We start from the raw sequence: 20,317 nt of genomic DNA, 5'->3' as shown, positions 1-20,317 counted from the left end.
CCAGCATGTCGCACACAACATCACCGCTTCTTTGAGAAACTCTGTGTGTGACAGGGTGCATTTCACCACAGACACTTGGACGAGTAGGCATGGACAGGGGCGTTACATGTCGCTGACTGGGCACTGGGTAACTATGGTGACAGCAGGACAAGGGGCTGCTGTCCAAGTCTTGCCGTCCCCACGAGTTGTGCGTCAATCCTCTTTATGTCAAAGTTCCACCACTGCTTCTGCCTCCTCAACCTCCTCTCGGTCTTCCACCTGCACCCAAAGCCTGTCTGGTCATGCCACAAGCTTTCTAACTGCGCAGAAGGGATCCTGCACACCTCCTTACTATGCTGGCAGTAGGGCTCAACGTCATCAGGCGGTTTTTACATTGAAATGTCTGGGAAATGTGAGTCACACAGCTGAGGAGTTGTGGTCAGCTCTGGAGAACCAATTTCATGAATGGTTGTCTCCACTGGACCTGAAACCAGGGAAGGCCGTGTGCGACAATGCTGCAAACCTGGGTGCGGCCCTTCGCCGGGGCAATGTCACACACGTGCCTTGTATGGCTCACGTGTTGAACCTGGTTGTCCAGCAATTTTTAGCCCACTAACCCAGACTAGATGGCCTTCTGCAGAGGGCACGGTCGCTGTGTGCTCACTTCCGCCGTTCGCATCCCGCAGCTCAGCGACTTACATCTCTACAGAAGTCGTTGGGCCTGCCACTTCACCGGCTAAAATGCGATGTGCCTACCCGGTGGAATTCAACTCTGCACATGTTGCAGCGACTGTGGCAGCACCGACAAGCCCTGGTGCAATACGTTCTGACGTATAGCCTGGGCCAACGAGATTCAGAGGTGGGGCAAATCACGCTGGAGGAGTGGTCTCAGATCAGGGACCTATGCACCCTTCTGCACAGTTTTGAAATGGCGACGAAGATGTTTAGTGCTGACGATGCCATTATCAGCATGACTATTCCGGTGATTTACATGCTGGAGCACATGTTAAACAGAATTCGGAGTCAGGTGGTGGCACAAGAGGAGGTGGAGGAAGTAGAGGAGGAGGAGTTGTATGCGGAAGGGCTAACATCTGGAAGGTCCAGACGGTCGGCAGCACCAAGGCGGCAGGCATGTGAGGGTGGGGGAGATGGTTTTACCAGGGCGCATGGTAGCAGCCAAACTAGTGAGGAAGGTGCAGGAGCCCAGGAAGAAGTGGAGGACGAACTGATGGAAGACTCATCAGATGAGGGAGACCTTGATCACATTTCTGTTGTGCGAGGTTGGGGGGAGAGGACAGAGGAAGGAAGCATGATTGTTACCTCGCCACCAACACAACAGGGACTTAGTGCTCCTGGATGCGCAACACACATGAGTGCCTTCTTGCTGCACTACCTGCAACATGACCCTCGAATTGTGAGAATTAGAAATAATCCTGACTACTGGGTTGCCACACTGTTAGATCCCCGGTACAAAAGTAAATTTGCAGAAATTATTCCTGCCATAGAAAGGGATGCACGCATGCAGGAGTATCAGCAGAGACTGTTGCAGAATCTTACATGTGCTTTTCCACAAAATACCAGTGGTGCACGTAGTGAATCTCACAGTTCCAACTTGCCAACCGTGGGACCGTCAAGTGTTCAGCACTCAAACCGTGACAGAACCACAGTATCTGCTGGTAACATCAATTTTGCGGAATCATTTCACCACTTTTTTAGCCCATCCTTTGCAAGGCCACAGGAGACAAGAAGTCTGACACATAGTCAACGCCTAGAGACGATGGTACAGGAGTATCTCCAAGTAAACATTGAAGCCACGACTGTGTCACTGGACCCTTGCTCTTTTTGGGCTTCCAATCTGGATAAATGGCCGGAGCTAGCCACTTACGCCTTGGAGATCTTGTCATGCCCCGCAGCCAGCGTTCTGTCTGAACGTGTGTTCAGCGCTGCTGGTGGTGTGCTGACAGATAAGCGCACGCGGCTCTCCACTGATAATGTAGACAGACTCACGTTCATAAAGATGAACAAATCATGGATCCGAAACGACTTTTCTACCCCTGTGTCATCCTGGGGAGAGTAAAAGCTTGATGATTGGTTAAAATCACCCTACCAACCGTTTTAAGCTTTCAAATTACTAATCATGTTTATCTGTATCTTGACTGGAAAATAATTTGGGCTTTGTAGCAGTGTGCAGCACTGATCCTATTAGGCCATCTATACTAAAGCTTCACCAGATTTAAAATTAAAAATAATTTTTAGCTGCATCTAGCCCGGAAAATAATTTTGGGGCTCCGAGATGCGCAAGGCACATAAGTGCCTTCTTGCTGCACTACCTGCAGCATGACCCTCATATTGTCAGAATTCGAAGTAATCATGACTACTGGGTTGCCACACTCTTAGATCCCCCAAACTTTTCGATCAACCTTTTCATTTTAATAAAGACCAAAAAAATGGTCATTTTTGAAATTATAAGCATTAGCAGGTTGTTAGAAACTGAAATCAAACAGTTTTCAACTCAAAACTTTATTCTAGGTGATGTTACATTTTCACATAGGACCCCTTGTTCGAAAGGAGCTTCTGAACTCTCTTGTCCATTGAATTTGTCAGGTTTTGGATGGTTTCTGCTTCAATTGTTTTGCATGAGGACAGAATACCCTCCCAGAGCTGTTGCTTAGATGTGAACTGCCTCCCGCCATCATAGACACTCCTTTTAATGATGCTCCAAAGGTTCTGAATGGGGTAGAGGTCAGGGGAGCATGGGGGTCACACCATAAGTTTGTCCCCTTTTATGCCCATATCAGCCAGAGATGCAGATGTTTTATGTGCAGCATGAGATGGTGCATTATCATGCAGAAAAATGATCTTGCTGTGAAATACATGGTTTTTCTTCTTGAACCATGGCAGGAAGTGCTGTTTGAGAAAATCCACATACATTATGGAGTTCATCTTTAGCGCCTTCAGGGATCCTAAAGGGGCCGACAATCTCTCTCCCCATGATTCCAGCCCAAAACATTACTCCACCTCCTCCTTGTTGGCGCTGTAGCCGTGTTTGCGTGGGGTGTCCATCAACCAGTCATCCTCCACTCCATCCATCTGGACCATCGAGCGCTGCACGGCACTCATCCGTGAACAAAACAGTTTTGAAATCAGTCTTCATGTAATGTTTGGCCCACTGGAGCCGTTTCTGCTTGTGTGAAGTGGATAGAGGAGGTCGACAGGATGGCGCATGCACAGCTGCAAACCTCTGAAGGACCCTGCATCTTGTTGTTCGGGGGACGTTGGAGGCACAAGCAGCTTCAAAAACTTGTCTGCTGCTATGACAAGGCTTTTTTGCCGCTGCTCTTTCAACCTGACGTAATTGCCTGTAGGAAAGAGTCCTCAATTTGCCCTTATCAGCACGCACACGTGTGTACTGTGAATCAGCTACATACTTCTTGATTGCCAAGACACTTCATCCTGATCATCGCACAATGCTGATTGTAGTCATGCCTTGACCTAAACACTCCACAATTTGTTGCTTCTCAGCAGCCGACACATCCTTTTTCTTTCCCATTTTGGCAGAAAATGTAGGCTGCTTAATAATGTGAGAGAGCCTTCTTAAGTAGTCTTGCCTTTCATTGGACACACCTGCCAAACTAATTAGCACAGGTGTCTGCAATTGCTTACAGTGATATAAAGAGCCCTGACACACATCACCATCAATGAGTTTAACTGACAAACAAACAAATTCTTCCCTTATCACTCCTAAACACTTTTTGTATAATAATTTGGAACGCAGTGTACATGTGCTTTTCCACAAAACACCAGTGGTTCACGTAGTGAATCTTACAGTTCTAACTTGCCAACCGTGGTCTGTATGGAGTTGTTCAATAAAGGGCCCAAAATTAAGATAACATAGATGGGAGAGGTCTCTATGAATAGGAATTCCTAAGTATTTGATACCCTGTGAGGGCCAGGCAAAGGGAAAGTTGGACTGGATGGAATCCTATATGGATTTGGGGAGGGAGACATCGAGGGCCTCAGACTTCGCTGCATTGATTTTAAAATTTTACCATGTAACAAAGTGATCTATTTCAGCCATAACAGCATGGATGGATATATGTGATTAAGTGATATATACTAGGACATCATCAGCAAATAGAGAGCACTTGTACTCGGTGCCTCCCACCTCAATCCACCTAATATTGGGGTTATGGCGAATTGATGAGAGCAGGTGCTCCGTCACTAGGATGTATAAGAGAGGGGACAGAGGACATCACTGCCTTGTCCCATTGGTGATTGTGAAAGGTGATGAAAATGTTCTGACGCACCCCCTGGGCCTTGGGACACCCGGAGCCGGACCCTTTTTGGTGGATGCTGGTGGTTGTAGTCTTCGTGGCGGCGACCCGGTTCCGTGGCTCAGGGCGGTCAAACCAGTGGCGGAACTATTTATGTGGTTTTGATGTTTAAATGTCCGACTACGCCACCCGTGGATTGCGGTCAGAGTGAACCGCCGCTACAGGGCAGACCACTGAGGCTGGTGTTATGGGTGCAGCAGAGCGTAGCATAACTCCCCACGGGAGGAGTATAGCCTCAGGGCAGTGTATGCGGAGGATGGGGGTGATGGTGCAGGGCAGCAGCAGTAACGACACGGAGTCAGTGATGCAGTTCAGGGCCTTTACTCACAGTTCTTATTATCCAGACCACGTCTGTAGGTAACGGCTGCCCAAGTCGTACTGTGCTCACCAGGTGAGGGGCTCAGACAACTCCCAGATAACTTTGGAGCACTTCACAGGACCCCCTTTGTGTGTCCTTTGTCTGGCCTTTCTTACCAACACTTCTGTCCGGCTGCCTCGGGCCTCCTCTTGGTAAACTTAGCGCCAGTTTCCCTGACCCTATGTGGTGCCTTCCTAGCGGGTGTAGCGAGGGGCTGCGCCACATAAAATGTCAGAGCCTCCGGTTTCTAGCTGAGGGTCGTTTCCTGCCTCCACTAGTTCGGGGACCGGTCTCCCCCTTTGGCCTGACCCCTCCACGCAGGTGGATTCGGGCGTGCGGTGGCGACTTGCCCGTCCGCACCCCTGGGATCCCTTCATTCCTCGTTCCTGGAGCCTTCTCCGCTCCTCTTCCTTCCTTCTCCCTCTTCCAGGCCTGGGCCTCTGTTACTAGGCCCGCCTCCGGAGCAGAGCTCATGCAGAGCCCCTGCTCCCTGCCACTTCTGCTCAGACTTCTCTGCACTGAACTAAGATGGTGCCCACCTTTTATACTCCCTTCTCAATGCACCCAGGAACTGCTTCCTCCCTGCTCCTGCACTACAGGGTTCCCCTTCCTCAGTGTTCCCTCCCCCCACTCCAGCCAGGGACAGGGACTGTCGTGCCCATCTCAGGGGCATATTGGTCGCCCTGCCCCACGGCAATGTGGTGTAATGCATGCAGGTGTCGGGTCCTGATCCACACTCCATCCTTACCTGAGAGTGAGATATCACACCTCTGGGTGAGGTGCAATACGTCTTTAGCAACCGAGCCCTCAGGGTGCTACAGTTCCATTTATCTTCAGCCTAGGTGACGTATTGCGATACAGGGCCGTGATTTGGGCTATAAAAGGGTCCCCTAGACCCCTACCCCAAGCTTTTTAAGAGAATCATATATGGCGTGCCAGGAGACTCTATGGAATGCTTTCTCAGCATCCAACGAGAGTATCTAATTACAAATTTTTAACTGCATCTAGCCCAGGAAATACTTTGTGCCTAGTAGCAGTGTCTGCTAGTAAGCGGATTATCCCGGCTGTTAAGCAAGCTGCACCACCTGTAGTTTAGACACTTAATTTTTTCAAAGGAAATGCTTCGGGACCATGGGATACTTAGTGAAGAGCATCAGGAGGCACCCCAAGGCATAGGGGCTGGGACTGGCAGTAGGATGCCTTGCGGTGGACAGCCGAGCTCGATCCTTATAAAAGCTTTTTAACTGCAGCAGCTTTAGTGGACGCTACTGGAGCTGGAATTACCGCGGCTGCTGGCATGAGACTTGCCCTCCAATAGATCCTTGTAAATGGATTTAAAGTGTATTCATTCAAATTAGAGAGACAATTTAAATTAAAAAGCTTAGAGCTGCCTCCACCACAAGGGGGCTCGCTCGACCCACCAGCGTACAGGCACCAGTATTGGGAGAGGGGGGCTGGCCGTCAGGGTTCACCGCGGCTCTGGCACAAACCCGGCGACACGGAGGTGGCACGGGCAGGAGCGGACTGGCCGTGTCGGCTTCTCACTTTTTGGATTTTAGAAGGGCATGACATGCCTATATCTGTGTCTCCCCCTCCTTTTACTCCTCCACCTCTTTTATTTTCGCATGACTATATGTACTTGTCACTTTTCCATGTGTTAGTTATGTCTTCTGAGCAGTTTGTCAGCTTTTGGACACCTTTGAAGGTGTTTTCTATGTGTTTCTATGTGTTTTTGTTTGCCTGCCATTGGTTTTAACGGTGTTCGAAGGTGTTCGACGAACAGTTCGACGAACAGTTCGGCGAACACACGGGTGTTCGACGAACCGAACCGAACTCGAACACTACGGGGGTGGCTCAACACTAGTAGCAAGCACTTGCGCTCAAGACTAATGACAACTTATTCAATATGATGACCTAATGTTATCAAATTCTGTGTCGTACCTCTGGGTTCAAAATGTTCACTATACCCCTTGACAAAATCCTTGAGGGGTGTAATTTCCAAAATGGGGTCACTTCTTGGGGGGGGGTTTCCACTATTTAGGCACATCAGGGGCTCTCCAAAAGTGACATGGCGTCCACTCTCAATTCCAGCCAATTTTGCGTTCAAAAAGTCACACAGTGCTCCTTCCCTTCTGAACTCTGCCGTGCGCCCAAACACTGTATTTTCCCCACATATGTGGTATTGGCGTACTCAGGAGAAATTGCACAACAGTTTTTGGGGTCCATTTTCTCCTCTTACCCTTGTGAAAATAAAAAATATTGGGGCAAAAACATCATTTTTGTGGAAAAAGTTTGATTTTTTTATTATCACGGCTCCGTGTTATAAACTTCTGTAAAGCACTTGGGGGTTCAGGGTGCTCACCACACATCTAGATAAGTTCCCTGAGGGGTCTAGTTTCCAAAATGGTGTCACTTGTGGGGGTTTCCACTGTTTAGGCACATCAGGAGCACAGCTGCTAAGTATTCAAGCAAATTTTACAATCAAAAAGTCAAATGTCACTCCTACCCTTCCGAACCCTGCCGTGCGCCCAAACAGTGGTTTTCCCCCCACATATGGGGTATCGGCGTGCTCAGGAGGAATTGCCCAACAAACTGCATGGTGCAATTTCTCCTGTTACCCTCATGAAAATGCAAAATTGGAGGCAGAAAAACATTTTTTGTTGCAAAAATTTGAAAATTTTATTTTTACGGCTCCGTGTTATAAACTTCTGTAAAGCACTTGGGGGTTCAAGGTGCTCACCACACATCTAGATAAGTTCCCTGAGAAGTTTCCAAAATGGTGTCACTTGTGGGGGGTTTCCACTGTTTAGGCACTCTCCAAACGCAACATGGCGTCCGCTAATTATTCAAGCAAATTTTACAATCAAAAAGTCAAATGGCGCTCCTTCCCTTCCGAACCCTGCCGTGCACCCAGTGTTTTTTCCCCACGTACGGGGTATCTGCGTGCTCAGGGGAAATTGCACAACAAATTTTGGGGTCCATATTTTCCTGTTACCCCTGCGAAAATAAAAAAAAATTAGGTCTAAAGTAACATTTTTGTGAAAAAAGTTAAATGTTCATTTTTTTCTTCAACATTCCAAAAATTCCTGTGAAGCACCTGAAGGGTTAATAAAGTTCTTGAATGTGGTTTTGAGCACCTTGAGGGGTGCAGTTTTTAGAATGGTGTCACTTTTGCGTATTTTCTGTCATAAAGACACCTCAAAGTGACTTCAAATGTGATGTGGTCCCTAAAAAAATGGTTTTGTAAATTTTGTTGGAAAAATGAGAAATTGCTGGTCATCTTTTAACCCTTATAGCACCCTAATAAATAAAAAAAATTTGGTTCCAAAATTGTGCTGATATAAAGTAGACATGTGGGAAATGTTATTTATTAACTATTTTGTGTGACATATCTCTGATTTAAGGGCATTAAAATTTTGAAAATTGCAAAATTTTCGCCAAATTTCCGATTTTTTCACAAATAAACGCAAGTGATATCGAAGAAATTTTACCACAATCATGAAGTACAATATGTCACGAAAAAACATTCTCAGAATCAGGGGGATCCATTGAAGCGTTCCAGAGTAATTACCTCATAAAGTGACAGTGGTCAGAATTGTAAAAATTGGCCAGGTCATTAAAGTGCAAACCACTCTCGGGGGTAAAGGGGTTAAATATTTTTGTAATCCGATTTGTGTGTGATGCATCAGCACTAAATAGTCTAAGTCTAAGTTGGTGAAGTGAAGTGAGAAAAATATAGGCACAAATTAAATTTATGGATCAAATAACTAAAAATTGACATGTGCATATTTATTCACCCCTGGTGCAAGCAATTACCTTCATAAGTCACATGCTTAGTGAAAGGAAGTCCACCTGTGTGCAATCTAACTGTCACATGGTCTGTCAGTATATACACACCTTTTCTGAAAGGCCACAGAGGCTACAACACCATTAAGCAAGAGGCACCACTAACCAAACAACACCATGAATATTTTGGAGATCTCCAAACAAATCAGGGACAAAGTTGTTGAGAAGAAGTACAAGTCAGGGTTTTGTTTATAAAAAAATACCCCAATCTCTGATGATCCCCCTGAGCACCATCAAATTCATTATCAAATGCAAAGAACATGGTACCACAACAAACCTACCAAGAGAGGGCTGCCCACCAAAACTCTCAGCCTGGGCAAGGAGAGCATTAATCAGAGACCAACGGTAATTCCGAAGGAGCTGTAGAGTTCCCCTAGCAGAGACCGGAGTATCTGTCCATACAACCACAATAAGCCGTACACTCCATTGCTCATCACCCCAAGAACACCATTTCCCATGTCCCTGCTGCTGAAAAACATCCCCACAGCATGATGCTGCCACCACCATGTTTCACTGTGGGGATGTTTTTCAGCAGCAGGGACAGGAGCAATGGTCCGAGTCGAGGAGAAGATGGGTGGTATGAAATACAGGGATATTCTTGAGCAAAGCCCATTTCAGTCTGTCAGCGATGCGAGACTGGGACGGAGGTTCACCTTCCAACAAGACAATGACTCAAAGCATGCTGCTAAAGAAACACTCCAGTGGTTTAAGAGGAAATGTGAAAATGTTTTGGAGTGGCTGAGTCAAATCCCAGACCTTAATCCAATTGAGAATCTGTTGTCAGACTTGAGGATTGCTGTTCACCAGAGGAAACCATCTAACTTGAAGGAGCTGGAGCAGTTTTGCTTCAGGAATGAGCAAAAATCACAGTGGCCAGATTTGGAAGGTCATAAAAGACTTATCCAAAGAAACTTGCAGCTGTAATTGTCACAAAAGGAGGTTCTACAAAGTACAGACTTTAGAGGGGTGAATAGTTATGCACACTGACATTTTCATTCATTTTGTCCTATTTGTTGTTTGCTTCACAATAAAAATAAAACCAAAAGTGCACAGTTGTAGACATGTTCTTTACATGAAAGGACGCAAACCCTCAAAAAAAAAAAAAAATCTGTGAAATTCCTGGTTGTGAGATAGCAAAACAAAAAAAATGCCAAGTGGGGTGAATACTATATTTGTGAGAACATCCCAGCAGCAATTGTATTACAACCATTTCAAATATACTCTGCAGTCTTACTATAATACATAGTCACTACTCTTTTAAAGGCCAAATGTTACCGTAATATATGAGGCTGGCGCACATGCTCTGGTCCCAGTGCCAAGCCACGCATGAACTCATAGCAGAGTCCATTTTGAAAAGTACAATACAGCGCCGGGGCACAGCCATGAGATTGCAACAACTGGAAACTTGTCACCTCATCCTCACGATCCACAAACAGCTCAGTCCTTTTTCCATAGACACGCACAAGGACTGCGTCCTTCATACATGGATCCACGTAGCAGGCAAGCAGCTTGTTCGTGATGCCATCGGTGAACAACTGTGGATATAGAAAAAAAGATGATAATTCCATCTATAAAAAAAGAATGAAGTACATTGCTGGGGTGTACTTGTACTAGGAGGCACGAGAAACCTAGTTCTGTAGTGATAATCTCCTGCTGATAAAACATTGATTTTATTGAAACAGCGAAACACAGCCCAGTAAGTGATACATCACTGGAGTCAGTGCCTCTGCTCCTACATCATGCTACTCTCAGATTTCATAGCAAAAACCAGCTGACAGATTCCCTTTAACAAAGTTTTTGATAAAGAAACCATGCCAAAATCCACATTATGAACACTTCAAAGCACTTGTAATAATTTATCTAAATGGCAAAATGATTTTAAATCTTATATGGTGTGGTTTTTTTTGTACTTTTTTAATGCATAGGGAAAAAGCAACGTCAATTTGTGCGCCAAATTTTGTATATTGGAATATAATGGGAGGTGGAAAAAAGCTTCATTCACCATGTCAAAAACAACAACATTTTTTTTTTCTTTATGTCCATTTTTAAGCCTGAAAACTCCATGTACAAAATCTCTTTGTGAATATCCCATGCGTTTAAATAATTCACCATAAAAAAATGGTTCTGCTGCAATTGTAACGACCAGTAAAATAAACTTTCCTATTTAGCATGCAGTGAAAATAATTATAAATAAAAGAGAAAAAAAACAAACATTGGGTGAATTTTATCAACACTGACCAGTCTTGAACTCAGGCTCACTGGAGTAACGAAGGTCAAATTTACCAGGAAGGCGCGCCTCCTAATACATTTCAGGCATCATTGGGCTTTCAGTGCGCCGAAAATGAAATCTGATGAGATTTTAGCTAAAGTGTATGCAAAGAAAACGTAAAAAAATTTCTGCATACAGTGAGAAAAAAAAAAAATGTTGACATTTTTTTCTATCATCTTTCCCCCAAAAATGTATAAAATTGAATAAATAATTTATATGGTCCCCAAAATTCTGCCACTGAAAAATATACTCATCACACAAGAACAAGCCTACATATGGCTAGAATGATGGGAAAATAAAAAAGATTCTTAGTTCTTAAAGTCCAAAACACATGCTACGTGAAATAGTTATTCTCAAGTTTGGCAGCTATCCCCCATCCATGGGGTACAGGATAACTTCCCGATTGCTGGCTGTAAGACCACTGGGACCCCCATCTATTCCAAGAACAGGGGCTCAGAAGAGCTCTGTGTAAATGGAGTGGCGGGTGATAATGCGCATTGCCGCTCCTTTCATTCTCAAGAGTGCTAAAGACCAGGCAAACACTGCACTCAGCCATCTTTGGTAGTCACATTAAGAATGAATGAACAGCAATGTGCATGATAGACCAATGCACACTACTCCATTCACAAGGGGCTCTTCCTAGCCGAACCCCAGTTCTCAGGATAAGGGTGGGGTCTCAGCATTGGGATGCCCAGGAAGCTATCAGCGTCCTAACGAATACACAACCTTTACCTGAATAAACATGTGAACTAGCTTCGGACATAACATAACAGCATTAAATCAGTGTCCACAACTACGAGCCGCCTGCACCCCTAATGGTCAGCCTCATATGTCCGGATATGCATATTGCTCATGTGGTGCAGGCACACAATAATGGAACCTATATGACACTCCTTATTGTATTTATTAGTATGGTTATTTATGCCATCCTGAATCATTATCATTGCTAGCAATAGCAGGTGTTTTGTTACAACCAGATACGATGTGTGGAGACAATAGTATCGGCACACAGTTATATGCGCAGTGATACTACTGTGTGTGGTGATACTATGCGGAGATACTACTGTGTGTGGTGATACTATGCGGAGATACTACTGTGTGTGGTGATACTATGCGGAGATACTATTGTGTGTGGTGATACTATGCGGAGATACTACTGTGTGTGGTGATACTATGCGGAGATACTACTGTGTGTGGTGATACTATGTGGAGATACTACTGTGTGTGGTGATACTATGCGGAGATACTACTGTGTGTGGTGATACTATGCGGAGATACTACTGTGTGTGGTGATACTATGCGGAGATACTACTGTGTGTGGTGATACTATGCGGAGATACTACTGTGTGTGGTGATACTATGCGGAGATACTACTGTGTGTGGTGATACTATGTGGAGATACTACTGTGTGTGGTGATACTATGCGGAGATACTATTGTGTGTGGTGATACTATGCGGAGATACTATTGTGTGTGGTGATACTATGCAGAGATACTACTGTGTGTGGTGATACTATGCGGAGATACTACTGTGTGTGGTGATACTATGCGGAGATACTACTGTGTGTGGTGATACTATGCGGAGATACTATTGTGTGTGGTGATACTATGCGGAGATACTATTGTGTGTGGTGATACTATGCAGAGATACTACTGTGTGTGGTGATACTATGCGGAGATACTACTGTGTGTGGTGATACTATGCGGAGATACTACTGTGTGTGGTGATACTATGCGGAGATACTACTGTGTGTGGTGATACTATGCGGAGATACTATTGTGTGTGGTGATACTATGCAGAGATACTACTGTGTGTGGTGATACTATGCGGAGATACTACTGTGTGTGGTGATACTATGCGGAGATACTACTGTGTGTGGTGATACTATGCGGAGATACTACTGTGTGTGGTGATACTATGCGGAGATACTACTGTGTGTGGTGATACTATGCGGAGATACTATTGTGTGTGGTGATACTATGCGGAGATACTATTGTGTGTGGTGATACTATGCGGAGATACTACTGTGTGTGGTGATACTATGCGGAGATACTACTGTGTGTGGTGATACTATGCGGAGATACTACTGTGTGTGGTGATACTATGCGGAGATACTATTGTGTGTGGTGATACTATGCGGAGATACTACTGTGTGTGGTGATACTATGCGGAGATACTACTGTGTGTGGTGATACTATGCGGAGATACTATTGTGTGTGGTGATACTATGCGGAGATACTATTGTGTGTGGTGATACTATGCGGAGATACTACTGTGTGTGGTGATACTATGCGGAGATACTATTGTGTGTGGTGATACTATGCGGAGATACTACTGTGTGTGGTGATACTATTAGGAGACTACTATGAGAGGTGATGCTAAGTTTGATAATACTGCTCTATGTGATCACACTACTAAGTGTCGTGATACTACTACATTGGGTTATACTACGATGTGTGGAGATACTACTTTATAATGATACAACTATTGTCATTATACTACTATGTGCAGTGATGCTACTATGTGCAAGCAGGGATACTATTATGTATGTTGATACTACTATATACAATGATACTACAGTTTGCGCTGGTACTACTATGTGCGCTGGTACTACTATGTGCAGTGATGCTACTATGTGCAGGCAGTGATACTATTATGTATGTTGATACTACTATATACAATGATACTACAGTGTGCGCTGATACTATGTACACTGATACTACTATGAGCAGTGATACTACCATGTGTGGTGAAACCTCTATGTGTAGTGATAATACCATTGTCATGATACCTCTATGTGCGGTGATACTTCTATATGTAGTAATGTTACTATTGGCATGCTACTACGATGTGCAATGATACTACCATGTATGTATGGTGATACTACTATGTGCAGGAATACTATGTATAGTGAAAGTATGTGTGGAGATACTACTATATGTAGTGATGCTACTATTGTCATGATATTACTATGTGCAATGAGACTACCATGTGCGCTGATACTATGTATATTGAATCTTCTATGTGCGCTGATACTATGTATATTGAATCTTCTATGTGCGCTGATACTATGTATATTGAATCTTCTATGTGCGCTGATACTATGTATATTGAATCTTCTATGTGCGCTGATACTATGTATATTGAATCTTCTATGTGCGCTGATACTATGTATATTGAATCTTCTATGTGTGGTGATACTACTAATACAGTCATGATACTACTATGTTTAGTGATACTCCTATGTTTGGTGGTTCAGTAGACTTTGCTAAGGACTCACGATATAGGCACACTGCAGTGGTTATTATTCATATACTAAGATTAAAAATATTTAGGTTTAAGTTTGAGGAAATTATTTTGTAATATCTAAAAATGCTGTTTTACAATCCTGCATATTGATTGGTGCAATGTCTGTACCCTCTTCAGTACCTGTGTGTTATTTCCATCTTGCTTCTGTGACTGTTGACCATTGACACTCCCCACCATAATATAACCTGATTGGCTGCGGCCGTTCCACCCTTCCAGTTATAAGCATTAGTGGCAGCATGCCTCAGGCAGGTCAGCGAACACACAGTTACCTTTGAACCATACAAGCCTGCCTATGATTGGGGACACTGTAAACAGAAACCCTGGAGCAATGCCAGATAACTTTATTTTTTTTTAAATAAACCTTTGTACTCGATTCACTGTAACAGTAATAACTTTGTCAGCCGAGGGTTGAAAGGTCTATTCAGTATAATATTACATGTGCAGGACATAGAGCTGTGTAGCTGTGTGTTCTATTACTGCACCCATTGATAGGTTACTGTCCGAAAAAACAGCCACCGGACAAATACTGCAACTATTCCGATAAATGTACTAGCAAGCCTCCATGGTAGAGCCCCACCAGGGATGGAGATTAGCCTAAAGCGTATGTTCCCCTTTGGACACAGTTTATAGTTTATACATAAATACAATCCATATAAAAAGTTACAGAACTTTGTTAACTCAATTCTTTTGTTTTTGCAGCCTGTATTATATTCACAGTTGTGTAGGCCGTTATTGGAAGCAGTTCATAAGCTTGTAGGGTTGTGAGGGCACTGGACTTTATAATGAGGTTAATATTAAACAGAAACTTGTACAGATGTTAACTAAACACGGGTCAGGTTACTAGTTTATTTGGAATAATATATTTTCTATAGGGGGTGAAGAAAGCATTTAGATCTGGTTGTGATCTGTGTGCTTACTCATATCATTATCACTATTTACAGCAGAAAATAGTTTTTTATAACCAGCAAATTAACCCATTAGTGACACAGTCAATTTTAACCTTAATGACCAAGCCCCATTTTTCAATTCTAAGTCACTTTATTTGGTAATAACTCTGAAACGCTTCTATACATTTATATATTCTCGTGATTCTGAGCTTGTTTTCTCATGACATATTGCACTTTATGTTATTACCGTATTTTTCGGACTATAAGACGCACTGGACCATAAGACACACCTAGGTTTTAGAGGAGGAAAATAGAAAAAAAATTAAAGCAAAAAATGTGGCCATCATGCCCTGTTATGGGGAGGTGGGTCTGATGCTGACACTGTTATAGGGGTAATGTTCCCCAATTATGTTAATATCCTCCATCCTGGTATGTATGGCCCCTCCTTCCTGGTATACATGGCCTTCATCGTCATCCTGGTATACATGGCCCTCATCCCCATCCTGGTATGCATGGCTCCCCTTGATTCCCCCATCCTGGTATACATGGCCCTCATCCCCATCCTGGTATGCATGGCACCCCTTGATTCCCCCATCCTGGTATGCATGGCACCCCTTGATCCTGGTATGCATGGCACCCATGGATCCTAGTATGTTTGGCACCCCTCCATCCTGGTATGCATGGCACCCTCTGATCCACATCACGCTGCCCACAAAAAAAATAAACAATCGTTCTCACCTCCTCCAGAGCGGAGTCCCCGCTCTGCTGCCAACACGCTCACTGTGTGAGCCGTGCATGGCGTCCCTGCCATGCGCTCTCCCACAGTAAAGTGCTGTGCCGGAATAATCACTGCTCCCCACACCGGGATTGTGTGCGTAGGGAGCAGTGACCATTCACTCTTCAATCGCGCGCACACTGTAGCCACAGCACGGCTCCTGCTGCGGCTGGCGGTCAGTGTGGCTGCTGCCTCCTATGCCCCACTCATCCCCCGCTGCTGCTCCCCCACCACCACAATACATATGTATATACAGTACAAACCAAAAGTTTGGACACCTTCTCATTTAAAGATTTTTCTGTATTTTCATGACTTTGAAAATTGTACATTCACACTGAAGGCATCAAAACTATGAATTAACACATGTGGAATTATATACTTAAGAAAAAAGGGTGAAACAACTGAAAATATGTCTTATATTATAGGTTCTTCAAAGTGGCCACATTTTCCTTTGATGACTGCTTTGCACACATACAGTGCCTACAAGTAGTATTCAACCCCCTGCAGATTTAGCTGGTTGACACATGAGGAATTAACTTGGCATTGTGACATTTGCACTGTAGATCAGCCTGGAACGTTAAAAGTTAATTCAGAGTGTCATTTATTATTCAACCCCTCAAACCACAAGAATTCTGTTTGGTCCCCCTAAAGTATTAAGAAGTAGTTCAGGCACCAAGAATAATGAGCTTCACATGGGTGGATTAAAGATCTCTTTTGCCAGCCTTTTCTGACAATTTAAGACCCTCCCCAAACTTGTGAACAGCACTCAGACATGGTCAACATGGGAAAGACAAAGGAGCATTCCAAGGCCATCAGAGACAAGATCGTGGAGGGTCACAAGGCTGGCAAGGGGTACAAAACCCTTTCCAAGGAGTTGGGCCTACCTGTCTCCACTGTTGGGAGCATCATTCGTAAGTGGAAGGCTTATGGAACTACTGTTAGCCTTCCACGGCCTGGACAGCCTTTGAAAGTGTCCTCCCGTGCCGAGGCCAGGCTTGTCCGAAGAGTCAAGGCTAACCCAAGGACAACAAGGAAGGAGCTCCGAGAAGATCTCATGGCAGTGGGGACATTGGTTTCAGTCAATACCATAAGTAACGTACTCCACCGCAATGGTCTCTGTTCCAGACGAGCCTGTATGGTACCTTTACTTTCAAAGCGTCATGTCAAGGCTCGTCTACAGTTTGCTCATGATCACTTGGAGGACTCTGAGACAGACTGGTTCAAGGTTCTATGGTCTGATGAGACCAAGATCGAGATCTTTGGTGCCAACCACACACGTGACGTTTGGAGACTGGATGGCACTGCATACGACCCCAAGAATACCATCCCTACAGTCAAGCATGGTGGTGGCAGCATCATGCTGTGGGGCTGTTTCTCAGCCAAGGGGCCTGGCCATCTGGTCCGCATCCATGGGAAGATGGATAGCACGGCCTACCTGGAGATTTTGGCCAAGAACCTCCGCTCCTCCATCAAGGATCTTAAGATGGGTCGTAATTTCATCTTCCAACAAGACAACGACCCAAAGCACACAGCCAAGAAAACCAAGGCCTGGTTCAAGATGGAGAAAGTCAAGGTGTTGGAGTGGCCTAGTCAGTCTCCTGACCTCAACCCAATTCAAAACTTGTAGAAGGAGCTCAAGAATAAAGTCCACATGAGACACCCAAAGAACCTAGATAACTTGGAGAAGATCTGCATGGAGGAGTGGGCCAAGATAACTCCACAGACCTGTGCCGGCCTGATCAGGTCTTCTAAAAGACGATTATTAGCTGTAATTGCAAACAAGGGTTATTCCACAAAATATTAAACATAGGGGTTGTATAATAATTGACCCACACTTTTATGTTTAAAATTTAATAAAATTCAACTGAGCAACATAACTTTTTGGTTTGTAAGATTTATGCTTCTGTTCATAAAACCTACTCTCGTTTGCAGTTTGAAGGCTCTAACTTATTTGCATCTTATCAAACCAGCTAAATCTGCAGGGGGTTGAATACTACTTGTAGGCACTGTATATATATATATATATATATATATATATATATATATATATATATATATATATATATATATATATATATATATATATATATATATATATATATATATATATATATATATATATATATATATATATATACACACACACATATATACACACACACACACGCACACACATATACATATACAGTATAGTGGTAAAGAGACTTGCTTGGCTCTCCGGAGGCAGACACAGGACACACAGTTCGGGTAAACTTCTTGCGGGTTTATTGTGCGGCATAAACTCCAACAGCGTCCCACAAAAATAAACAGTCCCTCTCGGGGTTAACAGGAAAACAAAAGATAACATATAACACAGTCCTTTAGCCAGTGAGGCTCTGCCCGCTGCAGGTAGCACAGTGAATTCTCAGCAACACCAGACTTCCCTCTCCAGACCACACACTACAGACAGGAAGCAATAGTGACTGAGCATTTAAACCTTGCTCAGCCACACCCTGAGGGGAGGTAGGGGGAATGGCTTCTCACCCTCTTTGCCATTCCCATAAAACCATACCATTTAAGAGAGTTAACCCCCAGCATATAACATGCTGGCAGAAATTTAGTAGGTTTTAGATCACACAGCAGAGCAACCGGAGTGACAAATACCTCCCCTCATATATCACACCAGTGACTCTGTCACAATATATATATATATTGCCACCCATTGTGCTATATGTCCTCTTTTCTGGGCCCCATCCTGGTATATATACAGTATATGCCCCATCTTGGTATATATGTCCCCCATTCTGCAGCTGTTCTTTAATGGATAGAAGAAAATAAACCATTATACTCACCAGGGGCGTACATAGAAGTCATGGGGCCCCATAGAAGAACTATAATACATCCCCATAGTCCTCCATATAGTATAATGCATCCTCATAGTCATCCTATAAAAGTATAATGCACCCCATAGTCATCCATAGTAGTATGGCCACTGATTTATAAATAAATACTCACCTTTCCTTCGATCCCGCGCCACGTGCGTCCTCTTATGAAGCCGACAGCGGACTTCGGTGTGCGACGTCTTTGTCATGTGCCCAGTCACATGCACGGCGACGTTAGCTGCTGGCCTCTGATTGGCCAGCATTGTTTATTGTCGCATGTGGACCCGATGTGACTGTGCGGCCCAATACATTTCAACTGGTTGTGCGTCCTCGTCCTTTTCACAAGGGGTAGTAGGAGAAAACAGATCCATAATTTGTTATGCATTTTCTCCAGAACTAGAGGATACCCCATTTGTGGTCAAAAACTGCTGTTTGGGTGCACAGCTGGGCTCGGAAGGGAAGAAGCACTATTTGTTATCTGGAGCATAAATTTGGCTGAAATAGATTGCAGACACCATGTCTCATTTGCAGAGTCCCAGAGGTACCAAAACAGCAGAAACTCCTACAAAAGTGACCACATTTTGAAAACTAAACCCCTCGAAAAATTAATCTATGGGTTTGTTGAGCATTTTGAGCCCACAGGTGCTTTACAGAACTTTATAACATTTGGGTGTGATAATGAAAATTTCCCTTTTTTACACTAAAATGTTATTTTAGCCCCAAGTTTGTAATCTTTATAATAGATAAAATGGACCCCATATATTTTTTAGTTTATTTATTTATTTATTTTTTTACACAATTTCTCACGAATATGGCAATATCCCATATGTGGTCAGAAACTGCTGTTTGGATGCACGGCGCCATTTGGTACGTGTAGCATAAATTTGGATAGATTGCAGACACCATCTCTTATTTGCAGAGCCCCAGAGATACCGAAACAGCAGAAACCATCACAAGTAACCCCATTTTGGAAATTAGACCCATCAAATGATTCATCTAGGTGTGTGTTGAGTTTTTTGAAACCATAGGTGCCTCACAGAACTTTTTAATATAAAAAGTATAAAATATGGATGTGAGAATGAAAATTACTTTATTTCCGATAAAATGTTGTTCTATCCCCAAGTTTGTAATTTTCTCAATGAATAATAGGAGAAAATTGACCAGTAAATTGTCATGCATTTTCTCCTGAACGCGACGTAAATATGTGGTCAAAACTCCTCAAAAACTCAGAAAGGAAAGAACGCTATTTGTGAATGCCATGTCACGTTTGCAGAGTCCCTGACATGCCAAAACAGCAGAAATCCCCAAGTGACCTCATTTTGGAAAGTGACCCATGAAGGAATACATCCGGGTGGGGGGGGGGGGTCTTGTTGAACATTTTTAACCCACATGTGATTTATAAAATTTGATAACATTTAGTTGTGAAACCAAAAAATTACATTTTTGAAGTAAAATACTGTTTTAGCACCAAATTTGAACCAATATTTGGATTTTTCTTAATAGAAAAAAGGAGACAGAAGAGCTCTATTCTGAGCGTAGTTAAACAAATAAAACCAATTGTAGAAAATGTTCTCACCTGGCAAAGTTGTGCTGTAGGCACAACTCCAAATGCCCTAAAAGTGGATTCCAGTGGGTGCAGCTAACATGGTATACTGTGGGAAAATCGTCCATAGAGAGTTCCAGCAGAGCCAGATAAAAG

General features: G+C 43.7%; 1 protein-coding gene across 1 annotated transcript in view; it reads right to left on the bottom strand.

Moving 5' to 3' along the window:
- ETNK2 (ethanolamine kinase 2) overlaps positions 1-20,317 on the bottom strand; it is a 91,251-nt gene that overhangs the window by 32,142 nt on the left and 38,792 nt on the right. The window contains exon 2 of the mRNA XM_073667056.1: positions 9,793-10,052. Within this exon, the coding sequence (XP_073523157.1) occupies positions 9,793-10,052 (260 nt within the window). The remainder of the gene's footprint in view (positions 1-9,792; positions 10,053-20,317) is intronic.

The sequence above is a fragment of the Phyllobates terribilis genome, unplaced genomic scaffold, assembly GCF_046119375.1.
Source record: "Phyllobates terribilis strain yellow unplaced genomic scaffold, ASM4611937v1 Scaffold_2__4_contigs__length_985480577, whole genome shotgun sequence".
Taxonomy (NCBI): Eukaryota; Metazoa; Chordata; class Amphibia; order Anura; family Dendrobatidae; genus Phyllobates; species Phyllobates terribilis.
The sequence above is the reverse complement of the archived record's forward strand: the minus strand, read 5'-3'. Positions and strand labels throughout refer to the sequence as shown.